Genomic DNA, 25,305 nt, shown 5'->3' on the forward strand with positions numbered 1-25,305 from the left:
TATGCTAACGATGTGTCATCAGCAGATTAGACCCAGGGCGAGAGCTGCAAATATTGGGGAAAACTAAAGTAGCAGACGTATGCTTCTGTTCGTGTAGAGAACAGTTTGAGAGCAGTCAGTGATACCGTACTTTTGAACAGGCTGTCACCAAGTTAACGCGATAACAGGACTTGAAAACACACTCCCAACATCTTAGCTGCGCTGTTGTTCCACAACAACTGTAGTGTTAGCCAGCAGGCTAACTGGCTGATTCCCAGTCCGCTCGGCTGCTGACAGGACCAGGACGGCAGAGAGAAGATGTCCTGCAGCCTGTTGGAGTTCTGTCGGCTCCAGGAGCTCAGGACGGTCCGGGACTACCTGTTCCACAACCGGGGAGCAGAACCGGCGGAGGAGAAGGACCAAACAGGTACCAAGGCTCCATGAACAAGACTAATGTATACCAGAATAATGCTGTAACGTTAGTCTTCTTTCTAACTGTTAATTACACTGTAGGCTACAGTCACAGCAGTTCGGCTGGTTACCTCTGGAGCCACTTAGCCTTAGCACTTATTTGAACAAAGCAATTGCTAACTCACCTAAGTAACATGCATATTGCTATAGTATTATTGTTAGGGTGCTGATGGTGCAGTAGCTAGAGCTGGAGGGAGAGTTGGGGGGTCGTGTCTTCGGAAACCAAGCAGAGTTGGCTAATAACAGGTTATAATAAATTAATCATCCATTAAATTAATAGCAATTATTCTTTAAGTGTTCTACAACGTATATCCACTCGTATGTGAAGTGTGTGTGTGTGTGTGTGTGTGTGTGTGTGTGTGTGTGTGTGTGTGTGTGATACAGCTAAAACACATCTAGTAGGCTATAACCGTATGATATGATGGAGCTTCAGCTGTGCTCTGCAACAGCAGCAAGGCACAGACAGGGTGAGGGAAGTAATCAGCCTGCCCTTTATGCTATGAGTCATCCCACATAAGACGTCTGAACCAGTCCCTGAACACATCACTACAGGATGCTCAGCTAAGGAGAACACACACACACACACACACACACACACACACACACACACACACACACACACACACACACACACACACACACACACACACACACACACACACAGAGGAAGGACACTTGAACCTGCTGCACCTACGCTACACACCATATAATACTGTCATCATGTCAGTCTTTTATCACAGTGTCATTGCCCCCGCACACACACACACACTACACTGAGGCATTGTGGTTAATGCTTTCTAAATGTCCATGGCAACAGGATTTTGTCCTGGATTTTGCTTCTTGCTCTGTCACTCTGTCTTCCACCCACACTTGGATATGTTTAGGTTATCTCCCTGTAGCACAGCCCTCAGTGTTTCCCCTCTTGCCCCTTTTGTTTTGTTGTAATGACTTGCTCTCCTCTGTTTTTGCAGCTGGTTTTAGCACTTATATTTTCCTACCTGTTAGAGTTAGTATCAGAAGTGCAAGTCCATAGTCTTATTAAAATCCATATTTAACCTGGACTTTTCCCAATTATTGATGCATGTGGTGGTGGGATTCTCCAGATGGAGACACAGGAAAACCAAACCTCTGCACTTCCACTGTCAGTGTGACTTCACAAACTAAACCCAGCTTTAAACCTAGCTTTAATAGGACTTTTCCCCTCATCAGATAATCAGCTGTCTTGGGAAACATCTGACTGGGAGTCAGCATGGGATAGTCCTGACAACAAGGAGGAGGAAGCCCCTTCTGCCACAACGGTCTGTGTTCTTCCCTCTCTTTCATTCTGTGTAGTCATAGCCTCATTCACCCCAACAATAGTCGCTAACAAAAGTGTTTCATTATTATTACGGTTTTGTACAGGAGTTATTTCTAACATTGTTTCCAGATTTGAAGGAAAGACACTTCCTCTCTGCTCTGCAGGTGGAGGAAGACACGGTGGGACAGCCTGGACCGTGGCTGCAGGACTGTGTTGTGGCCCTGTCTCCCTGCTCGGATCTGCTAGTGGTGGCCCGTGAACACAAAGCAGTCTTTCTTTCAGGTCAGATATTCAAACACACACACACACACACACACACACACACACACACACACACACACACACACACACACACACACACACACACACACACACACACACACACACACACACACACAGTAGCCTACACGGTGGAGTCAAATATTGCTGTAACTGCATATTGATCTTTACAGCTAAGTGGCGTACAGATGACAGCGGCAGAGAGGAGATGACTCTGGCTGTGTCTTGGACTGGAACCCTCAGTACTGAAGAGGGGTGAGAATAAGATTCAGTTGATATGAGTAGGTGTGAACTCTATACCTTTAGGTAAATGACTCTGCATGGGAAGACAACATGGAAAGAATATTAGAGATAGGAGAGAACAGGAAGTTTAGGATGAAAGTAGAAACCAAAGGTGGATAGTTGTTTGACAGTGAGCTCCGTCACACAGCACTCACACTGTCTGTTTTCTCCCTCCAGAGAGTGTGTGAGCAGCTCTGTTTGTATTCCCCTGGCAAGTCAAAAGAGGTAAGAAACACCTACTGTTTGTGGGTGGAGTGGTGCTGAATGTTTTTATGTATGCATGCATGTAAGATCCAGGAATTGTTGTAAAAACTATTTTTATTTGCATTTGTTGTTAAAACATGGTCTCTCATGCCCTGTAAGAGTTTTATAGAGATCCAAGTTGGGGGGGTGGGGGTGTCGCTGCCTGGTCCCCTTTTTATTTTATTTATTTTTTATTTTTTATTTTTCATTTTTTCCTGGTTTTCCTGTTTTCCTTTTTCTTTTATTCTTTTATTTATCTTTTTTACTTTTTACTATTTTGCAATGTACCTTTTACCTCTATCGGACCTACTTGTTTCCCTTTAAAAGCAATAAAAAAGTTGTTCACAAAAAATGTATGCAAGCATGTGGTCTGATGTGTTTTACCTGTGTGTTTCCAGGAGCTCCACGGGGCGGCCTGACTGGACCTGCGTCGTAGTGGGTTTCACCTCCGGCCATGTCCGCTTCTACACAGAGGTACAGTACCTCATCAGCCTGTAGCCTGTGGAACAAGTGTCTCATTCAGATCATTCAGTCAGCAGTTAGACGGAACCAGGAAGCTGCTCAGCTCAGTCTTTAAATAGTAAGAACTGAAGAAGTATCAATGGGAAACTGCTTGTGTCTCATCAGAACGGCGTCCTGCTCCTGGCCCAGCTGCTACATGAAGACCCCGTGCTGAGACTCAAGTGTCGCACGTATGAGATCCCTCGCCATCCTGGAGTAACAGAGCAGGTGATGTACACACAAGACACAACGCATATTTAAAGCAACAGTTTTACTTTCTGTCTTGGGTGCAGTTGGATGAGTTCTCAGTTGTCCAGTAAATGAAGCTGCATGCTAGCAGACAGTTAAAGCAACTACAAAGAACTTTTAAGTGGATATGCAAAAGTCTCTCGTTTGACCTACAACAGCAAATGAGGCCATCAGTGGGAGGATAAGCTATTTCTTGATAGTGTAACTCTTTACCTTCGGGAGGCAGTGGTCGGGTCGCTCCACTGGACAAAACCATTTAGGGCACTTAGACTGGAGACAGTATGCGAGAGCCAGATAAGCGTCTTTACAACAATATGCGTAAAGACGCTTATGATGTGCCAGGGCTCACGTCAAAACCCAGAAATGTTGCACCGTGCTGGTTCCAGGAAAAGAAAGTGAATGGGATTTTTGCATTGCATTTTGGATGATGTCAGGAATTCAGCTCTGTGGCTAACACAATATTTAATTTAATACTTACTAGGGGTGGGAGAAAAAATCCATTCACATAAAAAAAATACGATTTTTAAATCAATTATTAAAAATTTTAATTTAATTTAATTTTTTATATATTGTGCAATGTGCATTTGTTGGCCTTTTTTACATACAGAGAGTCCAGGTTTTGAAAAGGGTTTAAGTTCACTTTATAATGGAGTATGTTAATGTATAGGCTCCTACAGTATTTGTGTGCAGATAAATGTTAAAATGCAGCAGTTTACTTTAGTCTATATCTCATTTTTTAAGAAAGGTTTTAGAAGCCTGTTTTTTCTATACTCTTTTATTTTTCTCAGCCCTAATACTTACTAGTTTTGTTTCCATGTGAACACCTTTTCTACCATATATGAAGCTTAATGCGATGGCCAGAAGTAAAAAGCTAACATTAGGCTCTACTACACGGTCACATGACTGACATCACCACCACTAAGCTTTCCACTGATTTCAGCCACTTCATTTTAGAAAAAGCAAAAATCTTCGCACATCCACTTCTCAGGCAGGTGCGTCGGAGGGCGACAATGAAGTCCAAATTAGAAAAAGAAGAGTTCCCGCACACTAAGCCAACTTGCAGAATTTTATTATGCAACGTTTCGGTACTAGACCTTTCTCAAGCAAATGTTTGCGCCACCACAGGAAGCCATCTTAAATAGGAGTGGCTGTGTGACACAAACCAATCACTTTCCCACACGTCTGGATGTGGGGGAATTCAAATATTCAATATCAACATATAAACAATAGAAACAGCATCAATGTAGTACAAAGGTAAAGAACAATGAATATACAATAAATATTAGACTGCCGTGACTGGATACATTAGGTCCTAATGGAAGGTAATAGCAAATGATCACAGTCAGAAACGATAAATATGACAGATACAATAATAAAATAGAAGACAGAGGAACTTGCAATAAAAAGTGTGCAAGGATACAATAGAAATCTGAAAAAGTCTAAACAAATCATGCAGGGTCACTTCATTTTAAAAACATTGTCTAATGGAGAAATGGGACTGTTTTGTTTAAGAGCCATAAATAACCTCCATAAGTACACTCTGGCCTGTTTGGGGTGATGACGTTTAATGTCCCAGACAGGGCTTGTAGTCGTATTGAGCAACTTGTTAGCAACCGCCTTTTGTAAGACACGTAAAAGCTTGTTCTACGACATAAAACAAAACCTGAAACTTGTTAACCACAGACCTAATTTCAGGTATTCTACCAAAATCTTATTCAAAAAATGTATTGACTTTTAGACAAGAGAACCGGAAGTGATAAAAACGCTAACGGAGTTCCGGGTTTACTAACAGACTATGTTTATGTATATGTTTATGTTTATGTTTATTTGCACGATTATAAAAGCAACAATAAAAGCAAACAATTAAATTGAAAAAAATACATGTGCGGGTGAGGTAGAAATCCATTACGGGCTAATATTTAAACCTCACCTATAAAAGCAATTGCACAAATAGCAAAGCAAAACAAGCAAAACACTACCGCTTTTTTCCACAGGGGTCGCTATAATCCACACAAAATGAAAGTTCTTTGTAGATGCTTTAAAATGGATAAGCACGGCCTTCCTGTGTCATGGTGATAACAGGAGTTTAAGATAATATAAGATAAGATTTTATTAATCTGTCAATGGGCGGAGATTTCCATGAAACAGCAGCTTAAAGCATACAGGTAGAAAACATAAAAAATATGCATTTCAGAAGAAATCACACAGAGTATTTACATTAAATACACAACTTGGACTTTGATATTACAAGTACTTGCAAATGAGATCAAAATAGACTAAAAATCTATTTTGTCCCTCCACAGCATGAGGAGTTGAGCATCCTCTACCCTGCTGCTCTGGTCACCATTGACGGCTTCAGCCTCTTTCAGTCTCTGCGTGCCTGCAGGAACCAGGTGGCACGAGGTACTGTGTGTGTGTGTCTGTGTGTGTGCTTGTGGGTGGAGTCATGCTTGTGTTTGCTGTGGGATGACAGTTGCAGTGACGTAGTTGTAAATGTTCCAATAATGATGCAGTGTGTTAACAGAAACTTTCTCTCACTGCTGGCTGGGTGGATAGTGGTTGCCACAAGGCACACAGGTACTGAGGAGACCTGCACTGCTACATCACTCACACACGCTCAGGTCTACCTCATGCAGCCTCTAGAGGACTAGTAGCCCATCCTCAGCAGGGTTTCTTTGAGCCTCTAGTGGGACTAGGTGTGTGTGCGCCGACCATACTTATAGAATGCTTTGTGGCTGCTTTGTTACAGTTTAAGGGATAGTTCACCCAAAATTGAAATTTCACTCATTATCATTATTATTACTAAGGGCTGGGAGAAGTTTCAGAGTCCTCCGTGGCTTTTCTGAGTGACAGGGGGTCTCGGCGTAGCAGTTCATGTCCATATAACGGTTGCAAATGGAAACCAACTGTCTTCGTAACAAAAAGACACACCAAAAAACATGCAAATACCTCCATGCTGCTCGTATGTAATGTCCGTCTTGTATTGAAGCCCCGAAAAATAAGTCTATATTTCAAGCTTGCTTTCAAGACAGACATTACATACGAGCAGCATGGAGGTATTTGGATGTTTTTTGGTGTGTCTTTTTGTTACGAAGACAGTTGGTATCCATTTGCAACCGTTATATGGACATGCACTGCTACGCCGAGACCCCCTGTAACTCAGAGAAGCCACGGAGGACTCTGAAACTTCTCCCAGCCCTTAGTCCACATGAGGGTGGGTAGATAATGAGTGAAATTTCAATTTTGGGTGAACTATCCCTTTAATGCACAGAGCAATCGATGAGCCGAGTTTAAAGTGATTGTCTTGTGTGAGGTAGTCGGCTCACGCAGAGTCAGTGTGTTACTGCAGTATACATGTATCTGTATCAATGCTCTGTCGGGGGAGGACCAGTATGGATGCTGCTGTGCTCAGGCCACCGGAGAAAACAACACATGTAGAGACAAAGATGCTCAACATAATACAACATCCATTTAAATGGAAGCCCAGTGATTTATCCTTCTGTCTGAACAAAGTTGTGTTCAGCTCCTTCTGGTTCACTCAGCTGATCTGCAGCTGTGGTGACACACAGGGTGCTCTGTTGGTGTGCTTATGTAGGAATACAGTAGTTCAGCAGAAAAATGTAAAAGCTGCTGTTTTCACAGGACAAAAGAGAGAGAGACTTTATCATTATTGCATATTCCTGTTTAACAAAATTAGGCTTGGCAACAATCCTCACATCTCAGCAGCACCTCGATAAATAGAGTCGAATAAAAATACTATGAACAATAAATAGAAATACCAAGACACTATAGTCATTAAATTGATAAACGAGAAACTAAAAATCATAACCAGAGGAAGATAACACAGCAATGTTATGGATATCAGGCTCTTTCAGTGGGTGTTTTTGAAATTGTCACATCTTTTCCTCTGGTGTTCCCGTGCACAGCAGCAAACTTCCTTCTCACCTAACTGGCAGATCACTCATTTCAGTCCACTGCACTATATGACATCCTCGCACAAACCCACATCAAATAACCCAAACTGTCCCTTCAATGCAAACCATGGCCTCTAGATAAAAGCCGTTGTGTAACAATATGTTTGCTCTCTCTATTTATGAAGTTGTTGATCTGACATCATGCCTGTTTGTGTAGCTGCAGCAGCAGGCAGCGATGTGATCCAGCCGCCTCCCCTGGCCTATAAGAAGTGGGGTTTGCAGGACATGGACACCATTGTGGATCACAGTAGTGTAGGTAAGATGGACTGACTGGTGGTCATGACTTATTCTGCTTTCCATTCACACTAAGGTGCAGTGTTTCTTGAATTTGAATGAATCATTAACTTTCACAGCAAAATACTGAATTGTTGGGTGGATGTAGTCATTTGCTCTCCCCACATCTCTGCATAACCTTGTCTCTGTCTGTCTGTCTGCTCCTCCTCTGTTAGGCATTATGACGCTGTGTGTGTTCGACCAGATGAAGAACGCATCCATCCTGGGGGGGTTCAACGCGTCGGTCAAGGGCAGCCCCCCCGCCATGAGCCAGTACGTCACTGTGGGAGGAGGGCCTTACACAGGCTTTTACTATGCTGTGGAGGTGTGTATGTGCCACACTGACATTCACATTACATTACACTGCAAAAACTCAAAATCTCTCCAAGAATATTTGTCTTATTTCTTGTCAAAACTAATCTCTTTCCACTTAAAATAAGACTCGTCACCTAAAAATGAACTTGTTTTTAGATCATTTTCACTTGTTTCAAACTGATTTTCAATTGAAATGAGTAGAAAGATCTGCCAGTGAAAGCAAGTTTTTTTGTGCTTGTAATAAGAAAGAAAAACTTGCTCCACTAGTGAAAATATGCTTGAAAGAAGTAAAAAGTGTCTAAAACCAAGCTACTTTTTAATGTGATGAGTCTTATTTTGAGGATAATTAGATTTGTTTTGACTTGAAATTACATTTTGACTAGAAATAAGACAAATATTCTTGGTAAAATTTTGAGTTTTTGCAGTGTCCATACAAGATAGAATCTAAGTGTGTGTGTGTGTGTGTGTGTGTGTGTGTGTGTGTGTGTGTGTGTGTGTGTGTGTGTGTGTGTGTGTTGAAGTAGTGGAGCATGTGAGACTCTGAATAAACATGTCTGGTCTGTTTGTTGTAGGGAAGCTCTCAGCCTCTTCTCTCCCACGTGGCTCTGGCTGTGGCGAGTAAACTCACCTCAGCCCTCTTCAGCGCTGCCAGGTATGTATATGTGTGTGTGTGTGTGTGTGTGCGCTGTCAAATGTTTTTATCAGAGCACGTTGTTACAGTTACATATTTACAGCATACATATCTACGTGCGCAATGTACATCCATACAGACATACGTGCAGTTATGTCATAGTGCCCTTTTTGTTTTCTTGGAACATATAACAATACTAGATGAAAGAACAGATAAATGTAAGATACAAAATACAAATGAAGAGGAATAAGTGTGTGTGTATAGTAAAGAATAACGCATTTCTAAAACGAAGCCTTGAAACCATTAAGCCCAATAACACTGTAATAGTCACTGAAACAAGAGAAAGTGAAAGAACAATCCTTGTGTTCAAAGACAAATGTCCAGTGTGTGTGTGTTTGCAAGTGTAGTGCCTAATTCCTGCCAGACACACACACACTTGGGGGATGAATGCTGCATTGTTCAGTCTGCTGCTGCTGTAACAGCACAAAGCGGTCTAATCAATAACCTGAATTACAGCTTGTCCCGTTCTCAGTGCCAGCTTAATCCATACAGGGAGGTTATCTGCTTTCATTCTCCTTGTAGTTTATCCTCTTACCCACCACATCTATCACTTTTTATATCCTCCAGCCTCCTTTAACTCTGTCTTCTCATTTGAACTCATCATCTTATTCATTGTCCGTTCATCCCCTGTCGTCCTCTCAGTGGGTGGCTCGGGTGGAACAAGAACAAGAACGAGGAGGAGGCTGCTCAGAAACAGAAGCCTAAGGTGGAGGCTGCGACGCCCTTAGGAATCAGGTACCTATCATGGTGTCATGATCCTGGAACTGTGAAGCCTGAGGACGTCCTTCCCCTGTCCTCTCTCTTACACCTGACCGGCTCTATCTTCCAGATTTGGGCTCCCAGACTCTCGTCGCCACGGTGAGTCCATCTGTCTGTCCCCGTGCAACACGCTGGCTGGGGTGACGGACGACTTTGGTCGAGTGACATTGTTGGACCTGGCCAGGGGCATTGCCATCCGCATGTGGAAAGGTGAGGGGAGCGGAGAGGGAAAGAAAGAGGTTCTATAAAAAATCGAGACAACTACTCATAAATGTAACTTACTTGCAGGTTACCGGGACGCTCAGCTGGGTTGGCTGCAAGTTCCAGAGGAGCGAGGTGATCGGGAGTTCTCCCCCTCTGCTTCCCTCCCCAGACGACATGCTCTGTTTCTGGTCATCTACGCGCCTCGCAGGGGAATCCTGGAGGTGTGGGGGATGCAGCAGGGGCCTCGGGTCGGAGCTTTCACTGTGGGCAAACACTGCAGGTATGCACGGATGAAATCCACTTCTTCACATCAGAAGCATCACAAATTTACAATGTACACATATACAGCCTCAGTGATTTTGGAGACCTCCTCAGTTAAAGGGGTATTTCAACATTTTTGACAAATTGGCCCGTTGCCATAATCCCTATATAGCAGTAGGTTTGTTACCTTTGACTGTCGGTGCAAGCTGTTTTTTGATCGGCGGGGCAGAGATAGAAGCTGCTCTGCTAACGCTACAGAGGCTGATGGTATTTCCACGTTTCCCCCGTCAAACTCATCAAATACACAATCCAACAACTCCAAAGCACTCTGGTAGACAAGTTGTGACCTGCACACTTGTTACGCATGACAAACGTATAATTATGGAACATTACGACGGCATTAATAAAGTAATTCTTATCTTATCTTATATTTTAAGACCCTCAAATATGTTGTTCACATTTGAATGATAAAAACACAGCAGTTTTTTGTGCTCGGGCCCTCATATTCCTGTCTGTGTTCAAGGAAACACATACTACATCACCATGGAAGACATATATTCGGATTAAAACAACAAACAAAACCAGTGATTAAAAAATTAAAAAGGTGTTTCTCAATCAATCAAAATAACACTCAATTTGCATGGCTGTTGATTAACAAAGGCAAAGTAGCATTCTTTATGTTACCGTCGGTCAAGTCAAAACAGATATATATATATACAGTGTATGTATATATATATATATATACGTATGTATATATAGTCTGAGCCGATCTGAAGAACTACCAGCTTCAGTTCTGGTGCTGTATAAACTGTGGGTTTAGAAACAGTTGACAGACTGAGCACCAAATAGGACACTGAGTCAATAAAGTTAACTATCGCAATAGAAGGCCTTAACACATGGGCAACACATGAAGTGTCACTGTATGCAGACAATTTGCTTTTGTACATTTCAAATCCAGCTGGCTCTCTACCCGTAACTTTCAACACCTTGGAACGGTTCAGTACACACTCTGGCTACAAACTAAACTATCAGAAGCTTTTGCCAACGGCTCTCTGTCTCTTTAGCTCCAATCACTTGCACTACTTTGACGTTTTTATCACCAAAACTATGTCCAATATGTTCTGTGCAAACTTTCTACCTTTGGTTGAGAAAACCTTTATATACAGTGATTCTATGGATACAACACTGGTGGGAGAAGCAGGACTTTAGAGTGGGTTGTGAGCGCACATGACGCATGTCTGCATTGAAAATAATGGGTCTGTGCGCACAAAAGACCCTACATCTGAACGGCCCCCCCATGCATGAACACGCGCTTGAACCGTGGCAGTCTTTGCCTAAGAAAGGCAAGGAAAACCCTGATATAATACCATGTTTATAATGTATGTGCATGTGTGCTCCTCCAGGTTGCTGTATGCTGGCTACCGTCTGATGGGGGTGAACAGTGTGACCAGTCAGGGCTGGCAGCTCCACACACAGCAGGTGTGTCTGCTGGATCCTATCACAGGAGCACTGAGGACAGTCAACATCCCCTTTCACCTGGCCCTCAGGTTGGTGCACACACACAGGGACACACACATTCACATTCACCTGAAAGGATTGCTTGCAGGTGTGAGGTTGGGCATTATACTTTCTCATACCAGAGATAGATTTGTTAATAGATTGTTAAGGTACCGTCTTGGTTTGGTTTTCAGGAAAGGGATTCATAGCAACTGGACAGTTGTTATTTTATTTCACAGACAAGGTTTTCAACCACAACTTTAAAAGTCTTCAACATGCCCAGCTGGGTATATTTAGCACAAACTGTAGGCTGCTGCTGTAAGTTGTTAAAGAAGAATTCCGGCCATTTTTGACCCCTAAATCGTTGTCCTGATGGTCACCCAGTGTTGGGGGGAGCAAAAAACACCACTAAAATTGATGCAGGCAAACCGGAGTTACACCATGGCTAGACGGAGCTACAACGCTAAAGTATGGGGGCAATTCTTTCAACCACAACAAACACTCAGAAAACAATCAAATATCTCTGGTACATGACTGGAATCCTTAGAGACACCACTGAACTCATATAGTGTACAGTATAAACAGTATAAACTTTGTGTTTTTGCGTAATCACTCACCTCAGAGTCAGACAGCCGAACTCTGAAACGTCCTGGAAAGACATTACTATCCCATCACAGAGCGCCTGCTCTCCCGGCCACAGAAACAAACACTTTTTCCTTGTTGTGATGATTTCTTTACTAAAATAAACGGTCTGAGATATTTTGGACATGACCACAGCACTGCTCCACCGTTTATTTTAGTAAAGGAATCATCACAAGAAGGAAAAAGTGTTTGTTTCTGTGGCGGGGAGAGCAGGCGCTCTGTGATCGGATATTCATTTTTTTCCAGGATGTTTCAGAGTTCGGCTATCTGAGGTGAGACGTGCAAAAACACAAAGTTTATACTGTTTATACTCAGTATAACCGTACAGTGTATGAGTTCAGTGGTGTGTCATAAGGATTCCAGTCATGTACCATAGATATTTGATTGTTTTTTGAGTGTTTGTTTGCGTTGTCGCTATCCCTAGCGCCGTCTAGCCATGGTGTCGTGTTTTTTGCTCCCCCCAACACTGGATGACCATCAGGAAAATGTTGTAGGGGTCAAAACTGGCTGGAATTTTCCCTTTAAAGACATCTTTTTTTTTTTTTATCAAGTTCGGCCAACATCCCATCCAAACCTCATCTTTCTGTGCCCTGTCCATTTCAGTGACAAGAAGAGTGAGCGAGCCAAAGACATGCACCTGTTGAAGAGACTGACTACCATACTGAAGAGCAGAGAGGTGGAGCCTGGTAAGGCACAGTGCAGACAGCCGACTGGAGACACACAGCCTCAACGTTCTTCCTCTGTGTGTGTGTGTGTGTGTTGACTCTCCTTTCTCTTTCTAGATGTTTTGGAGAGCGAAGCCAAAAGTGTGCTGCTGGACATTAAACACCCTGCCATCAAGAAGCAGGTATGACTACAGATCAGAACAAAGGCCCTCACACACCGCTGTTCAGACCAGATTCTAACAGCAGTTCTCCGTTTCCCTTCAGGCTCTGGAGTCTCTGCTGTCCAATAAGAACGCTCCTGTCTCTTGTCTGACTAACATCACATACACACTACACAACGCTCTGAAGCAACAGGGTATGTATCAATTTACTGCTGTTAAGGAAAAACATATTAAACTAAACTTTAACAAATTGTTTGTCAAATTATATGAAGCTTAAAGTGATATTTCAACATCTTCTGTTTACATAATCCCCATAATCCCTTTAATTGTCGGTGCAAGCTGTTTTTAGATAGGCGGGGCAGAGACGCAAACTCTGCATGGTGTGCTGTATTTTTGCCTTTCCCTCATCAAATACACAATCAACAACTCCAAAACACTCTGGAAGACAAGTTGTGACCTGCACATTCACCATACTATGAGATAATAATGGAAGTTGTTTTTGAGGAAATGTGTAGCTGGAACAACATTCCAGACACGGCTGGTGGTCGGACTGAGTAGTTCTGAGTATTTTCTTCATGTGTCATAATGTTACATAATTATACATGATTATTTCATAGTGTGGTGAATGTGCAAGTCACAACTTGTCTTCCAGAGTGTTTTGGAGTTGTTGATTGTTTTTTTTTTTTTTTTTTTTTTTTTTTTTTTACATATTTTGATCTTTGTTTCTATTCTTATCTATTGTTATCTTATTCTTAGTCTTAGTCTATTCTTCTTAGTCTTATCTATTTCCATTATTTTATCCTGTGCTTGTTCACTGTTTTCTGTATGATGTTTTCTTCATTTTTTAATTGCTTTATTTTCTCAATGATATTTTTGTGAAGCACCTTGTAACCTTGGTTTTGAAAGGTGCTATAGAAATAAAGTTTTATTATTATTATTTACTTTGATGAGGGAAACGTGGAAATACCGTGCAGCTTACGTCCCTGCCCCGCCAATCTAAAAACAGCTTGCACTGACAATTGAAGGTAATGAACCTACTGCTAAAACTATAGGGATTATGACAATAGGCCAATTTGCCAAAATGTTGAACTATCCTTGCTTAAGCTGATGATAGGTGCATCTAAAACATTCCGTGGTTTTGGAGAGAGTTGTTGCTTTGTATGTGGTGTGTGTGGAGATTTTTATTTTTTGAATATCTGAAGGTTTCTTACCCTAAAGACTCAACTGTTAGTGTTAACCTTACTGTGGTCTTATTTTCTTCAACCATTTAATTCTGCTTGTGTATCTTGCTAATTGCATTAATGGATGTTTCAGCCATTAGAGTTAATGTATCTTGTGCTGCTAATTGTATTTCATACATATGGTGACTTTCCACCACCTTCCGGAGCGTATCAGGATGTCTCAATTTCACCCAACTCTATCCCGTTCTTTGTGCTTTTACTCATATTTCATCATGATTTGTGTGAAAATACGTGAAATCTGAGATGAGCGATAAAATCATGTCTGTTATCTACGAGCGCTGGATTCAGCTTTATATTTGCTGGTATGGTATTATATTACAGCAGCTTCTCTCTGTTTATTTATGCTGCTTTGTTTCTGCATCTCAGACCCAGAGGAGGTGGATCCAGCTTTACTGCAGCTCTGCTCCTCACAGCTCAAACTGCTGCAGCTCTACACTGACGTCCAGCAGCTGCACTCGGCTGCAGACGTAGAGGCTGGCTCTGACAATGTGAGCACACACACACACACACAAACACACACAAATTAGATCAGTGTTGTTCTAATGTGTCACTGTAAACCACATTAATCCCTTCTAATTCTATGATGAGCACATGTAGGACTCCTCTCAGTCTACTGTCTCCCCTATCATCAGGACTCCCTGGAAGGCTTGAAGGAGGAATTGTCCCGCGTTGGCCCCACCTTGCAGCGCTACGCCCAGCTCACCTCCAGACCGAGCGTTTCTTTTGCCCAGGACTCACCTGACACACCCCTGCCTCCCCAAGCCTTTCTCTCCCAGATGGAGAGCACTGAGGACGGGGAACTGAAGGTGATCCGAGGGGCAGAAACCGAGTGGAACCAGCTGGGTACGGTAACATTGGTCACTTTTACCCACTTCCCCTGACAGATGAATATCCCCATCATTGAGCTCTTTATGACAAACACCTGAACACCTGCTTATTCAAACACTTTATAATCATTATAAGCATAAAGTCTCACTGATTTGTCCTGTGGCCTGATTGTTGGACAGACTGAGGATTTCTGAAACTGCTGATTCAGAGCAAGGAAGTGGAGCCACACTTTTAATCAACCTTAGTCATTTTTGTGTAATATCGACTACTTACTAATCCACTTTATGGTGTTATTTTTCCAAAGCACTCTGTTATGTACCTTCTACAATCCTTATTGAGATGAGAGAAGAACACCTGTTTATTAGTCACTTCTTCTTTGCAGGGAACTTTCTGTTCTGGGGTTGTCTGTGTGGAAAAAGTCCAATCCATAAAGTGTGTGACACACTCCAGCAGGCTGGCATCAGTCCACAGCAGCTACTGGTAAGATACAGGAAATGGGTTTACCTGTAGAGGTAGAAAGACTGTTAGGTTCAGGTTTATGAAATAATCAGTCAAATTGGCCGGTGCATATTCTCCTTTGTCCAGGTCATAGTATTTCAAAGGAGGTTAAATCGAAAGCAACTGGACTTAGTTATTTGTCTAGGAAGACGTTTCACCTCTCATCCAAGAGGCTTCATCAGTTCATGTAGCATCTGACCAGGCTGGGACTGGTCCGAGTCAAATTAGAGTCAGGCACCAGATGTAAGAATCTCCAACAGAATATAAAGAAAACCAAATCTGCAAATCCCCCCTTTCCAATAAGATGATCAGTACATAAACTAAAACCAATTAGTTAAAATCAAATACATTTTAAAGAAACATTCAGCCCCAGCTTTTAGTCAGTTTGGTAAACCAGTCCACTGATTATCCACCACTCTGTGCTCCTGTTTCCCTCCACCCAGTCAAGTGTGTCTCTTTTATCTTCAGCTGTCCCCACCTCCCTCTCTCTCTGGGTTGGGACATTGGCCTGCTCTTTTCATTCCTCCCATTTAGCCAGTGTGAGCAAGGTTAATGGTTGGAAATTAGAGTGGACAAATAATCTGCAGTGTTGGTTATGAAAGTCCTGTGTGACACGATGGACATATTGTCCATAGCTGGAGGTGTTATCTTTTTAGCCTGGCTTTTGATTAGATTTTACTTTTACTATTTTACAATTTTTCCTATCCTTTTATTTATCGATTTTTATCATTTACTTTTTTGTTTTTTTAGTCTTAGCCTATTTATTGTATAATTTTAGTTATTTTTATCATGTCCTTGCACTTGTGCTAACTTTTAGTTCCTTTTATTTATTTGGTTTTATCCAGTCTCTGGTGTTTCCGCACGGCAAATTGTTGAGTAATATAGCGCTTCAGTTGCCTTCTTTCAAGCTGTGTGTGTGTGTGTGTGTGTGTGTGTAGTTGGTGAATTTGGGTTTTCCTTTTGCTTTGTTTTGTCTGTGTTTATGGTGTAAAGCACTTTGTGCTACATTTCAATTGTATGAAAAATGCTCAATATATAAAGTCTGATTGATTGATGAGAGCAGCTGCAATCCAGAACATATTTATGAGACAGGACCACTTTAAAAAAAATGGATGAAGTTACCCTGTGTTTTTCTGATCTTTCATGTTTCCACTTGGTGTCTGTCTGTCTGTCTGTCTGTCTGTCTGTCTGTCTGTCTGTCTGTCTGTCTGTCTGTCGGTCAGGCCTTGCTGTTGAGTGTGTGGCTGCAAAGGGAGAAGGAGGTCCTGCAGAAGACAGAGGAGACAGTTAGAAACCTACACTCACTGCTCATCGCCCTCAGCAACATGAAAGGTCTGTGTTCCTCTTCTCTCTGCTGGAGGACACATCAGTTACAAACAGTTCATTTCCACCAAATATGGTCAAGGAGGAATGATGAGAGTGACGTCACCATGTCCGTCTCCCCCCTCAGGTGCAGTTGAGGAGTCGTGGGACACCCAGTCTGTCTCCCCCTGGTGGCAACAGGTCCGCACCACATGTATCCAGTCCCACAACGCAGCCGGTGCTCTGCTGGCCGCCTTCGTTGCTCACCGCGCCGCCAAGGCCAGCATCACCAGCCAGGCTGACAGCAAGGTAGACACATCTAACTCTTTGGTAGCATTCACCATGACAACTCTATGTTTCAACTAGGGCGGGGACGATATGCTTTTCTCCCGATTCGATTCTTCTACGATTTTTTGGATGGCGATGCGATTTAAATTGCGATTCTACGATATTGCCGATTTTTAGTCTGTATTTTTTACATTTATCTGCACACAAATACTGTAGGAGCCTATAAATTAACATACTCCATTATAAAGTGAACTTAAACCCTTTTCAAAACCTGTACTCTCTGTATGTAAAAAGGCTAACAAATGCACATTGCACAATATTTAGAAATAAATAAAAATAAAATAAAATAAAATCGATTTTTGAAAAACAAAATCGATTTAAAAATCGTCGAAAAAGATATCGCGATATTTATGTGAATCGATTTTTTCTCCCACCCCTAGTTTCAACCAGGTAAACCTCACTCACTGACTTGGTGTGTGTCATGTGTGTTTGTGTGTGTGTGACAGTTGCAGTCGGAGTGGGAGGCGGTGTCCCTGGAGCTGGAGCAGTGGGTGGTGTGTGTTCACCAGCTGGAGGATGTGCTGGTGCTGCAGACTCTGCTGCTGGTGCCTCCTGCTGCGGGGGCATCGGGGGGTCCTGCAGCACACTGCTCCATCAAAACTCTGCTGGAAGGGGGCACAGGTAGGCAGCCAATCACAGGGCTTCATCATGTCTGACATGGTTATTTGCTTTCTCTGTCTGTTTATTGGAACTACTCTCCATTATGTACAGAAGAGTATTAGGGCCACTGTGGAAAAAAAAGTTATTTCTGACTTTTTTTCTAAGAATTCTGACTTAAAACTCAGAATTCTGAGAAAAAAGTCACAACTCTTTTTTTCACAGTGGCCCTAAAATCAGTTTTGTGGTAAATGAAAAACCCTTTCATCACATTCTCTTGTATTTTTTTAATCCTCTGTAAAGGTGGAATTGCTGACAGCGTCTCCAAGTGGGTGTTCAGGCACAACTTGGCTCCTGAGCGATTAAAGGAAATTCTCCAAAAGAGAGCAGACAAAGACGCAGAGGACAAACTAGAGCAGAAGATAGGAGACGGAGGAAGTGACGAGAAGGAGCAGAACCACGAGGACACAGACAGGACAGCAGGTGAGGGTGGAGCTCTGACAGCTGAGACACAGCTTGTTACACAGTTATAAATGTGATCAAATAACCTTTGTAAATGAATACAGGCTTATATAAGCAATGTAATAACTGAACAGCACATGCTACATGGAACCTGTTTCTCCACTGAAGTCTGGTCTGTCTCTACAGAGCTGTTGGTGGCAGTGTGTCAGCGCTTCCCACACTCCCTCTCACCTGACCTGCTGTTCGCCCACTGCTGCTGGGAATATGTAGTGCAGTGGAACAAAGACCCAGAGGTACACACACACAATTACTGTACAGTATATGCGCTAAGATGTGAATGAAGATTTAGTATATGACAGATATAGCCCATAGTTTTCCTACATGTCTGGAATAACACCTCATTTGTTAAACATGGACTCTCCTCTTCCTAGGAGGGCCGATGCCTGGGCTGTGCTGTGGAGCATTTGAAACAGGTCTCTAGTCCACACATCCAGCTCGGTCAGTGGCTGTGTTTTTTTTTTTTTACATGTTTGAATAAAATAAATTCCTAATATGATGTTTTTTTATCTAGTAACTGAAGGAATTGATGTGATTTTCTCCAGTTATGCTCAAATTTGCAGCTGGGATTTGACCTCAGAGTAAAAGATCTATATTACAACATCTCATGTTTATATACTCACTTTGTGAATTAGAAATCATACACTACATACACTGTGATTGGAGTTTGAGTTTGTCATTGCACTCATAGAGTCTTTTTCACAGGTATTTCTACAATGATGTGGAGTACGTTCATAGTCAAACGTTTCTCAGCAGCAGCTTACCTCATGGAGAAGGTGAGTCATGCATATTCAGGTAATATTTATATATACTGTATGTATCTGTGGTTTGCTGTTGAGCCGACAAGGCAATATATATATAAATATAAATGAATATATGATGGTTACACTTGTTTTCCCAGGTGGGGAAAGCACCCAAAGATCGCTTATGTCGACGAGTGAGTCTATGTTCCAGTTTTTTCAAATATGATCCTGATTCAATATATGATATCCTTTGTTCAATTAGATTATTTCAGATCTGAAGTGTTGCCATACGGTTTGATAGCTGTGTGCCAGTTCATGAAGAATGTGTGTGTTGTGTGCAGGATGTCGGGATGGGAGACAAAGCCATGACCTGTTTCCTGGGCTGCTGTATCCAGCTGCTGCAGATCCTCATGGAGGTGACTGGAGTGTTGGTTAAGAATCAGTGCCCTTTGTCTTTTATAGATTACTATGTAAGTACAAAGACTGCAGGGAAAACAAGCATGGAGAATGAGCCGCTCAGCACAAAGCATGATGGTCAGTGCAGCGTGGCCAACACAGGCTTTGTGTTTCTTTTGTTCCCTTTTAAACTTTGAAACAATAAGATCTGAGGCTTCTTATTGAGAACACATCAACGCATCAGCCTCATCAACTACCAATGGAAATAAGTGGAATTGATTATTTAGATATAAATCAGGCTGATCAGGCAGCCTGAGGTTGGTGCCTAAGATGACATCATCATTAACATCTGTCACTGATGCAGTTTTTTTTTTTTAAGTGCTACTGCTACTAATGAACATATCACAGATACTGTAGTTGACTTTATTAGTATTACTACTATCACTAGCATTACTAAACAACACCTGCTCTTTGCATTTAATTTCATTAGTTAGCGAGCTTACTTTAAGATCCCCTCCAGACACATTTAAAGGGATAGTTCACCCAAAATTGAAATTTCACTCATTATCTACTCCCCCTCATGTGGACTAAGGGCTGGGAGAAGTTTCAGAGTCCTCCGTGGCTTCTCTGAGTTACAGGGGGTCTCGGCGTAGCAGTGCATGTCCATATAACGGTTGCAAATGGATACCAAGTGTCTTTGTAACAAAAAGACACACCAAAAAACATCCAAATACCTCCATGCTGCTCATATGTAATGTCCGTCTTGTATTGAAGCCCCGAAATGCGAAATTGTCCCGAAAAAAATTAAATAAGTCTATATTTCAAGCTTGTTTGTAGCGGAAGCTCCTCTTCCTGGTTCGTCAAATTTGGCAAACCGGGAAGAGGAGCTTCGAGAAGCTTCCGCTACAAACAAGCTTGAAATATAGACTTATTTAATTTTTTTCGGGACAATTTCGCATTTCAGGGCTTCAATACAAGACGGACATTACATACGAGCAGCATGGAGGTATTTGGATGTTTTTTGGTGTGTCTTTTTGTTACGAAGACAGTTGTTTAAAGACATTAACATGTGTCTGAGAATGTTATTACAGGTTCTCATATCACTCATGAACATTTGGGCTGTAAATGAGTTGTGATGTGTGAACTTTCCGCCCACAGCAGAGGTGACTGTGAACTAATGAATGGAGCTAACAGTTTTTTTCTGGAGGGGACTTAAAACCTGTGCATGTGCTATGTCCACTGTGTGAACAACAAACTAACCACAGAGTTAGGGTCCTAATATAAAAGAGGCGTGACCCTGGCTGCTCTCCTGCAGGCCGACTCGGCGGTGGAGGAGGTGTCCGCTCCAGAGCTGTCTGTGGAGGAGGCGTGGTGCGGAGCAGAGGGCCCCGCCTCCATAGCTGAACTGGCCCTGGAGCAGAGGGGAGTCCACTACCCCCTGGTCCAGCACCACTGTCTGCTGGCCTCCCTGCTGCATGCCACCATGACCTTCAGCCTGAGGGTCAAACCCCTCAGCCTGTTTGACAGCAAGGTAAGGAAGCACCCTGGTTGGTTGTGAATGCACGCCTGCCACCCAGTTTAAAGGGGACGTATTATGGAAATATCACTTTTTGAAGGCTCTATAACATATATTTAGGTGTTTGTCTTGCCTTCCAGCCCCCAAAATGTGAGAATTAAAGCAGATATCAGTGGAATGTTTTTGTTAATATAAGTCCTAAATAGTCCTATTTTCCGTCAGCAATCACTTACATGAAGTATTTCAGCCTAAACACGAGTCTCTCCGTCACTCTGCTCTGCTGTAACCCGAGGAGAAAATTTTCCTTGTGGGATACAAGTGTTATCCAATGAGGAGAGAGAACGGCATGAAGGGCTGTGTGTGCAGCCAAGGGATGCGCGTGAATGTGGTGACGTAGCACGAGGACCAATTGATGCCTGACAAGGGCGGGGGCTGCTAACTCATGGTGCGTTCAAAGAAACTCGTACTTTGTGTTTTTCCTTCCTGTGAAGTCATACCAGTTCGATCTGGTACGAGTTCACGGGTCGGAAGTTACGAGTGGCCGTTATAGGGAACTTTCACAGACAACAGGATGGTAAAAACACGAGCTACGGGTTACCTGGAACGCTACCAAGTCGTAGTTGTGACTTGAAGCTGTAACTTACGGTTTCAAAAGCCTGCCTTGAACGCAGCATTAGCCGAAACGGCCGTGAAGCTGATATCTGCTTTAACTAAAAGATGTGTAATTTTGAGGCTCTCAAGGTTGAAATCCATGTGGTGTTATGAGCTGATCCCTCAGTTGTCTTCCAGTGATGTCATTAGTTTTTGAATTTGCATAACCCCGCCCCTACCTGGTACCAGTAGAAGGGGCGGGACAAGCAGTGGTTCATTTGCATTTAAAGGGACAGACAGTGAAAGCAGCCGTTCTGAACAGAGCTGTTTAGAGAGGATGAAAAGAGCTGTGATGTTTGATCCTTGGGGGATTTTGACCAAAGAATGTCACATACATGTCTTTAAGACACCTGGGAACTATTTTAATTTGTGGAAAAGGGGCAGAATATGTCTCCTTTAAAGTTTGAATATGGAGAATGTTTATTAAAAGCTATATTTTTTTCAAAAATAATACATCCATGGGGCGTTTAGAGGGGTGCAGAATACAGAGTATTGCTTTTCCATAAAAAATTATATTTAGTCTGAATTAAATAATTTAAGAAATGTTGACAGGCTCGACAATGACTTGCTGTTTACCTCGTACCAGCCAGTAACCGTCACTCTTTTGCTAAACCACCTCCCAGTCGTGTGCATTTGTTTTCAATAAAGCCTTTTATACTCAATCGGTGTATCGATGGATTATCACATGTTACGATGTGTGTATTTGTGTAGTGTGTAGAGATTACGGTTTTCGGGCCGTGTTTGTGACAGAGCTGTGACACCGGGTCAGAGGCTCTGATCGCAGGTTTGGTTTCCAGCCACGATGTGGAAGGAGCCTCCACTCTCCCTGTTACAAGTCATTTATCTAACATCACTATTAGTCTGAGGTTGCTTAATGAAGGTAAAAATGAAGATAAGGTAATTATCCTGCATAGTTCTCCTCTGTGCTCCTCTGATCAGTGCGGCATCCCTAGCAACGGTGTGTTGTACTTAGCAACGGTCTGGCAACTGACTGCAGGAATTATTTTTCTGTTGTTGCAATTCCTATCTTGATCAATAGATGGTGGTATTCTGCTCATTCTCCATATTCAAGCTTTAAACAAATACTCAGAATTCTCATCTATGGTCCATGTGGAAATACATGTTTAAAAACTAAACACTGATTCCCGTGTGCACCGACATATATTTGTTCCAGGGTAAGAATGCTTTCTTCCGTGACCTGACGACCATCCAGCTGATGCCCAGTGGAGACATGGACCCAGGCCTGGTGTCTCTGAGACAAGAGGTGAGAGGGGAGCACAGACACAGAGGGTGAGGACAAATCTCTAGTCTGCTGTGACTGTGACTGACACTTTCCTCCGTGTGTCTCAGTTCCTCCTGCGGGTGCTGACTGGCTGGGTGCAGGCTATAGACGATCCGTCCAGCTCCGCCGGCCCCCCTCTGCCCTCCACCGGCCCCAAGGCCGACTGGTGGCCCTCGCTGAGTCTGGAGCTGGGCTCCCTGCTGCAGGTCAACCCAGACATCCTGCGACGCCACCTGGTCTGTGAGCTCTACAACCAGGGTCTGGACCCCCGAGCAGAGGAGGTGAGGGGATGCTGCTACAAGACTGTGTTTAACCACAGAGAACTCTGCTCTGGCTCTGAGTCTGCTCTGGCTCCACAGAGAACTAGTCTCCTCTGACTCCTCTGTGTGTCCTGCAGGCGATGCTGGAGGTGGAGGATAAGGATGTGCTGGGCTCCCAGCTGTTGGTGCTGACCGGACAGAGGCTGAGCTACTCGCTGCTCCACAGTCAGAGTCAGACTCAGGCTGCCATGGAGCTGCTGGCCCGCCTGCCCCCCACCCTCTGCACATGGCTCAAGGCTATGGTGAGACACCAGCAGCACCCTAATCATTATGTGTTGGATGACAGAGGTCTTTCACAACTGAATGTATCTACATACCCAGTGTTTTCCATTATTTTCAACCATGTTTCACAGTATTCACTGAGGTACACACATCCTCAAATTAATGAAAACTGCTAAAGCTGTGTTACATTTACATCATACATTTTCACCTCATGACGTAATAATGCCGCATTTAATAATAATATCCCACATTTTGTAATAAAATACTTTAACGCAATATGTATACTTTGCCGCATTTTGTAATAGCTTGTTACATAATGCACCAAATTATTACAAAATGTGGCGTTATTACATCATGAGGTGAAAATTTATTATTATTACATAATGTGGCGCTACAGGTCTCCATATCACCTTGAGGTATTTTCTTTAAATTAGAAAAAGCAGGGTGGTTGTGCGCACATCCAATGCCTATTTGAGGCCAGGTGCCGGACAGTCAGGATAATTGCAAAGAAAAAAGGGAATATGGGAGCTTAAATCAGTGTGCGGATATTCCCTATTTTCTTTAAATTAGCCATAAAATAAAAAATCCTTTGAACTGGAGCCTGAACAGACAGGAAGAGGCTGCAGGTTAGAAATTAATGGAAATGTGGGGAAAAAAGAATTTTCATGAAAATATTTATTGATATCTATTAACTCAAAGTTTTGCAATTATTTATTGAAAGCTGCCTGGTGATATTAATTACAACCAGTGTTGGACACGTTACTTTGAAGTAATTAGTTAGTTACTTTCCACAAAAAATAACTGAGCAGGCAACTGAATTACTACATTATAAAAGTAACTAATTACCAGGGAAAGAAACTACAGTTTTTTATAAAATGATCAAATATGGACTCGCCCCCCTAACCTCTAACCATAACTCTAACCTCCTGTTTATCTGGAACTAACCAACTCACTCAGTATTCCTCCACACAGGCAGACTGTGTTGGCTAGTCCCAGACACACAGCTTTTTTCTGACTACTTGATGGACTGAAAAAAAACATTTACCGGTATATAATGTACACTTTAAGTAGTGTATCATTTTGTGACGGGACTTCTTGAGTCAGTAACGGTGGTGGCGTTATATTGGGGGAAACAGTATCTTTTTTGATTACAGGTTACAGAAAAAAGTAGCACCGTCAGTAACGCCGTTATTCCCATCACTGATGACAACCATGACTGTAATGTGATGGTTTGTTCCATCCTGCAGGACCCCAGCGAGCTGCGCTGTCCCCTGGTCCCTCTGTCCCAGACCAGCCGGCTGGTCGGCCGTCTCATCGAAATCCTGCCAGAGAACCACGCTCAGTACAGCCTGGCCCTGCACCTGCTGGAGGCCGTGGAGGCGCTCACCACTGAAGACTGAGCCCCAGAGGGACAGAAGACATGGAGACACCACCACCACCACCACCCACCCCCCTCCTCCTCCTGGCACCACTGCAGAGTGGACTGTGGTGAAGCTGGCTCATGCAGAATATGAGACTGTCACTGAAGAGAAAGATCAAGCAGCCTTCTCACTCTGTCCTCACCATCATGGAGGTTCCGTCACTCAGCTCATGTTAAAGGGATAGTTCACCCAAAATTGAAATTTCACTCATTATCTACTCACCCTCATGTGGACTAAGGGCTGGGAGAAGTTTCAGAGTCCTCCGTGGCTTCTCTGAGTTACGGGGGGGTCCGCGCAGCAGTATTTGTCCATATAATGGTTGCAAATGGATACCAACTGTCTTCGTAACAAAAAGACACACCAAAAAACATCCAAATACCTCCATGCTGCTCGTATGTAATGTCCGTCTTGTATTGAAGCCCCGAAATGCGAAATTGTTCCGAAAAAAATTAAATAAGTCTATATTTCAAGCTTGTTTGTAGCGGAAGCTCCTCTTCCCGGTTCGTCAAATTTGGACGAACCAGGGTCTGTCCTCTTCCCAGTTCGTCCAAATTTGACGAACCAGGAAGAGGAGCTTCGAGAAGCTTCCACTACAAAACAAGCTTGAAAAATAGACTTATTTAATTTTTTTTGGAACAATTTCGCATTTCGGGGCTTCAATACAAGACGGACATTACA

The 25,305-nt window shown here is 42.8% G+C and overlaps 1 protein-coding gene across 2 annotated transcripts; it reads left to right on the plus strand.

Annotated features, from left to right (window-relative positions):
• On the plus strand, positions 1-24,904 carry rab3gap2 (RAB3 GTPase activating protein subunit 2 (non-catalytic)). Of its 2 annotated transcripts, none has more exons than XM_083998895.1 (35): positions 1-406; positions 1,660-1,748; positions 1,912-2,029; positions 2,200-2,281; positions 2,486-2,533; positions 2,950-3,025; positions 3,179-3,280; positions 5,605-5,704; positions 7,433-7,531; positions 7,725-7,873; positions 8,436-8,515; positions 9,197-9,289; positions 9,384-9,523; positions 9,602-9,797; positions 11,182-11,325; positions 12,521-12,603; positions 12,700-12,764; positions 12,847-12,937; positions 14,351-14,472; positions 14,617-14,827; positions 15,195-15,292; positions 16,534-16,642; positions 16,761-16,921; positions 17,407-17,581; positions 17,861-18,040; positions 18,206-18,312; positions 18,451-18,517; positions 18,782-18,852; positions 18,978-19,013; positions 19,161-19,289; positions 20,531-20,746; positions 22,557-22,646; positions 22,733-22,945; positions 23,062-23,226; positions 24,454-24,904. In XM_083998895.1, the coding sequence occupies exons 1-35, from the start codon at positions 298-300 to the stop codon at positions 24,604-24,606; spliced, it is 4,167 nt and encodes a 1,388-aa protein (XP_083855021.1). In that variant the 5' UTR covers positions 1-297; the 3' UTR covers positions 24,607-24,904. The 2 variants fall into 2 exon arrangements, with proteins under 2 accessions (XP_083855021.1, XP_083855022.1); XM_083998896.1 differs by having other exon boundaries at positions 19,161-19,235; positions 24,454-24,903.
• Positions 24,905-25,305: the final 401 nt, after the last annotated feature.

Source organism: Trachurus trachurus (genome assembly GCF_905171665.1).
Source record: "Trachurus trachurus genome assembly, chromosome: 22".
NCBI classification, from domain to species: Eukaryota; Metazoa; Chordata; class Actinopteri; order Carangiformes; family Carangidae; genus Trachurus; species Trachurus trachurus.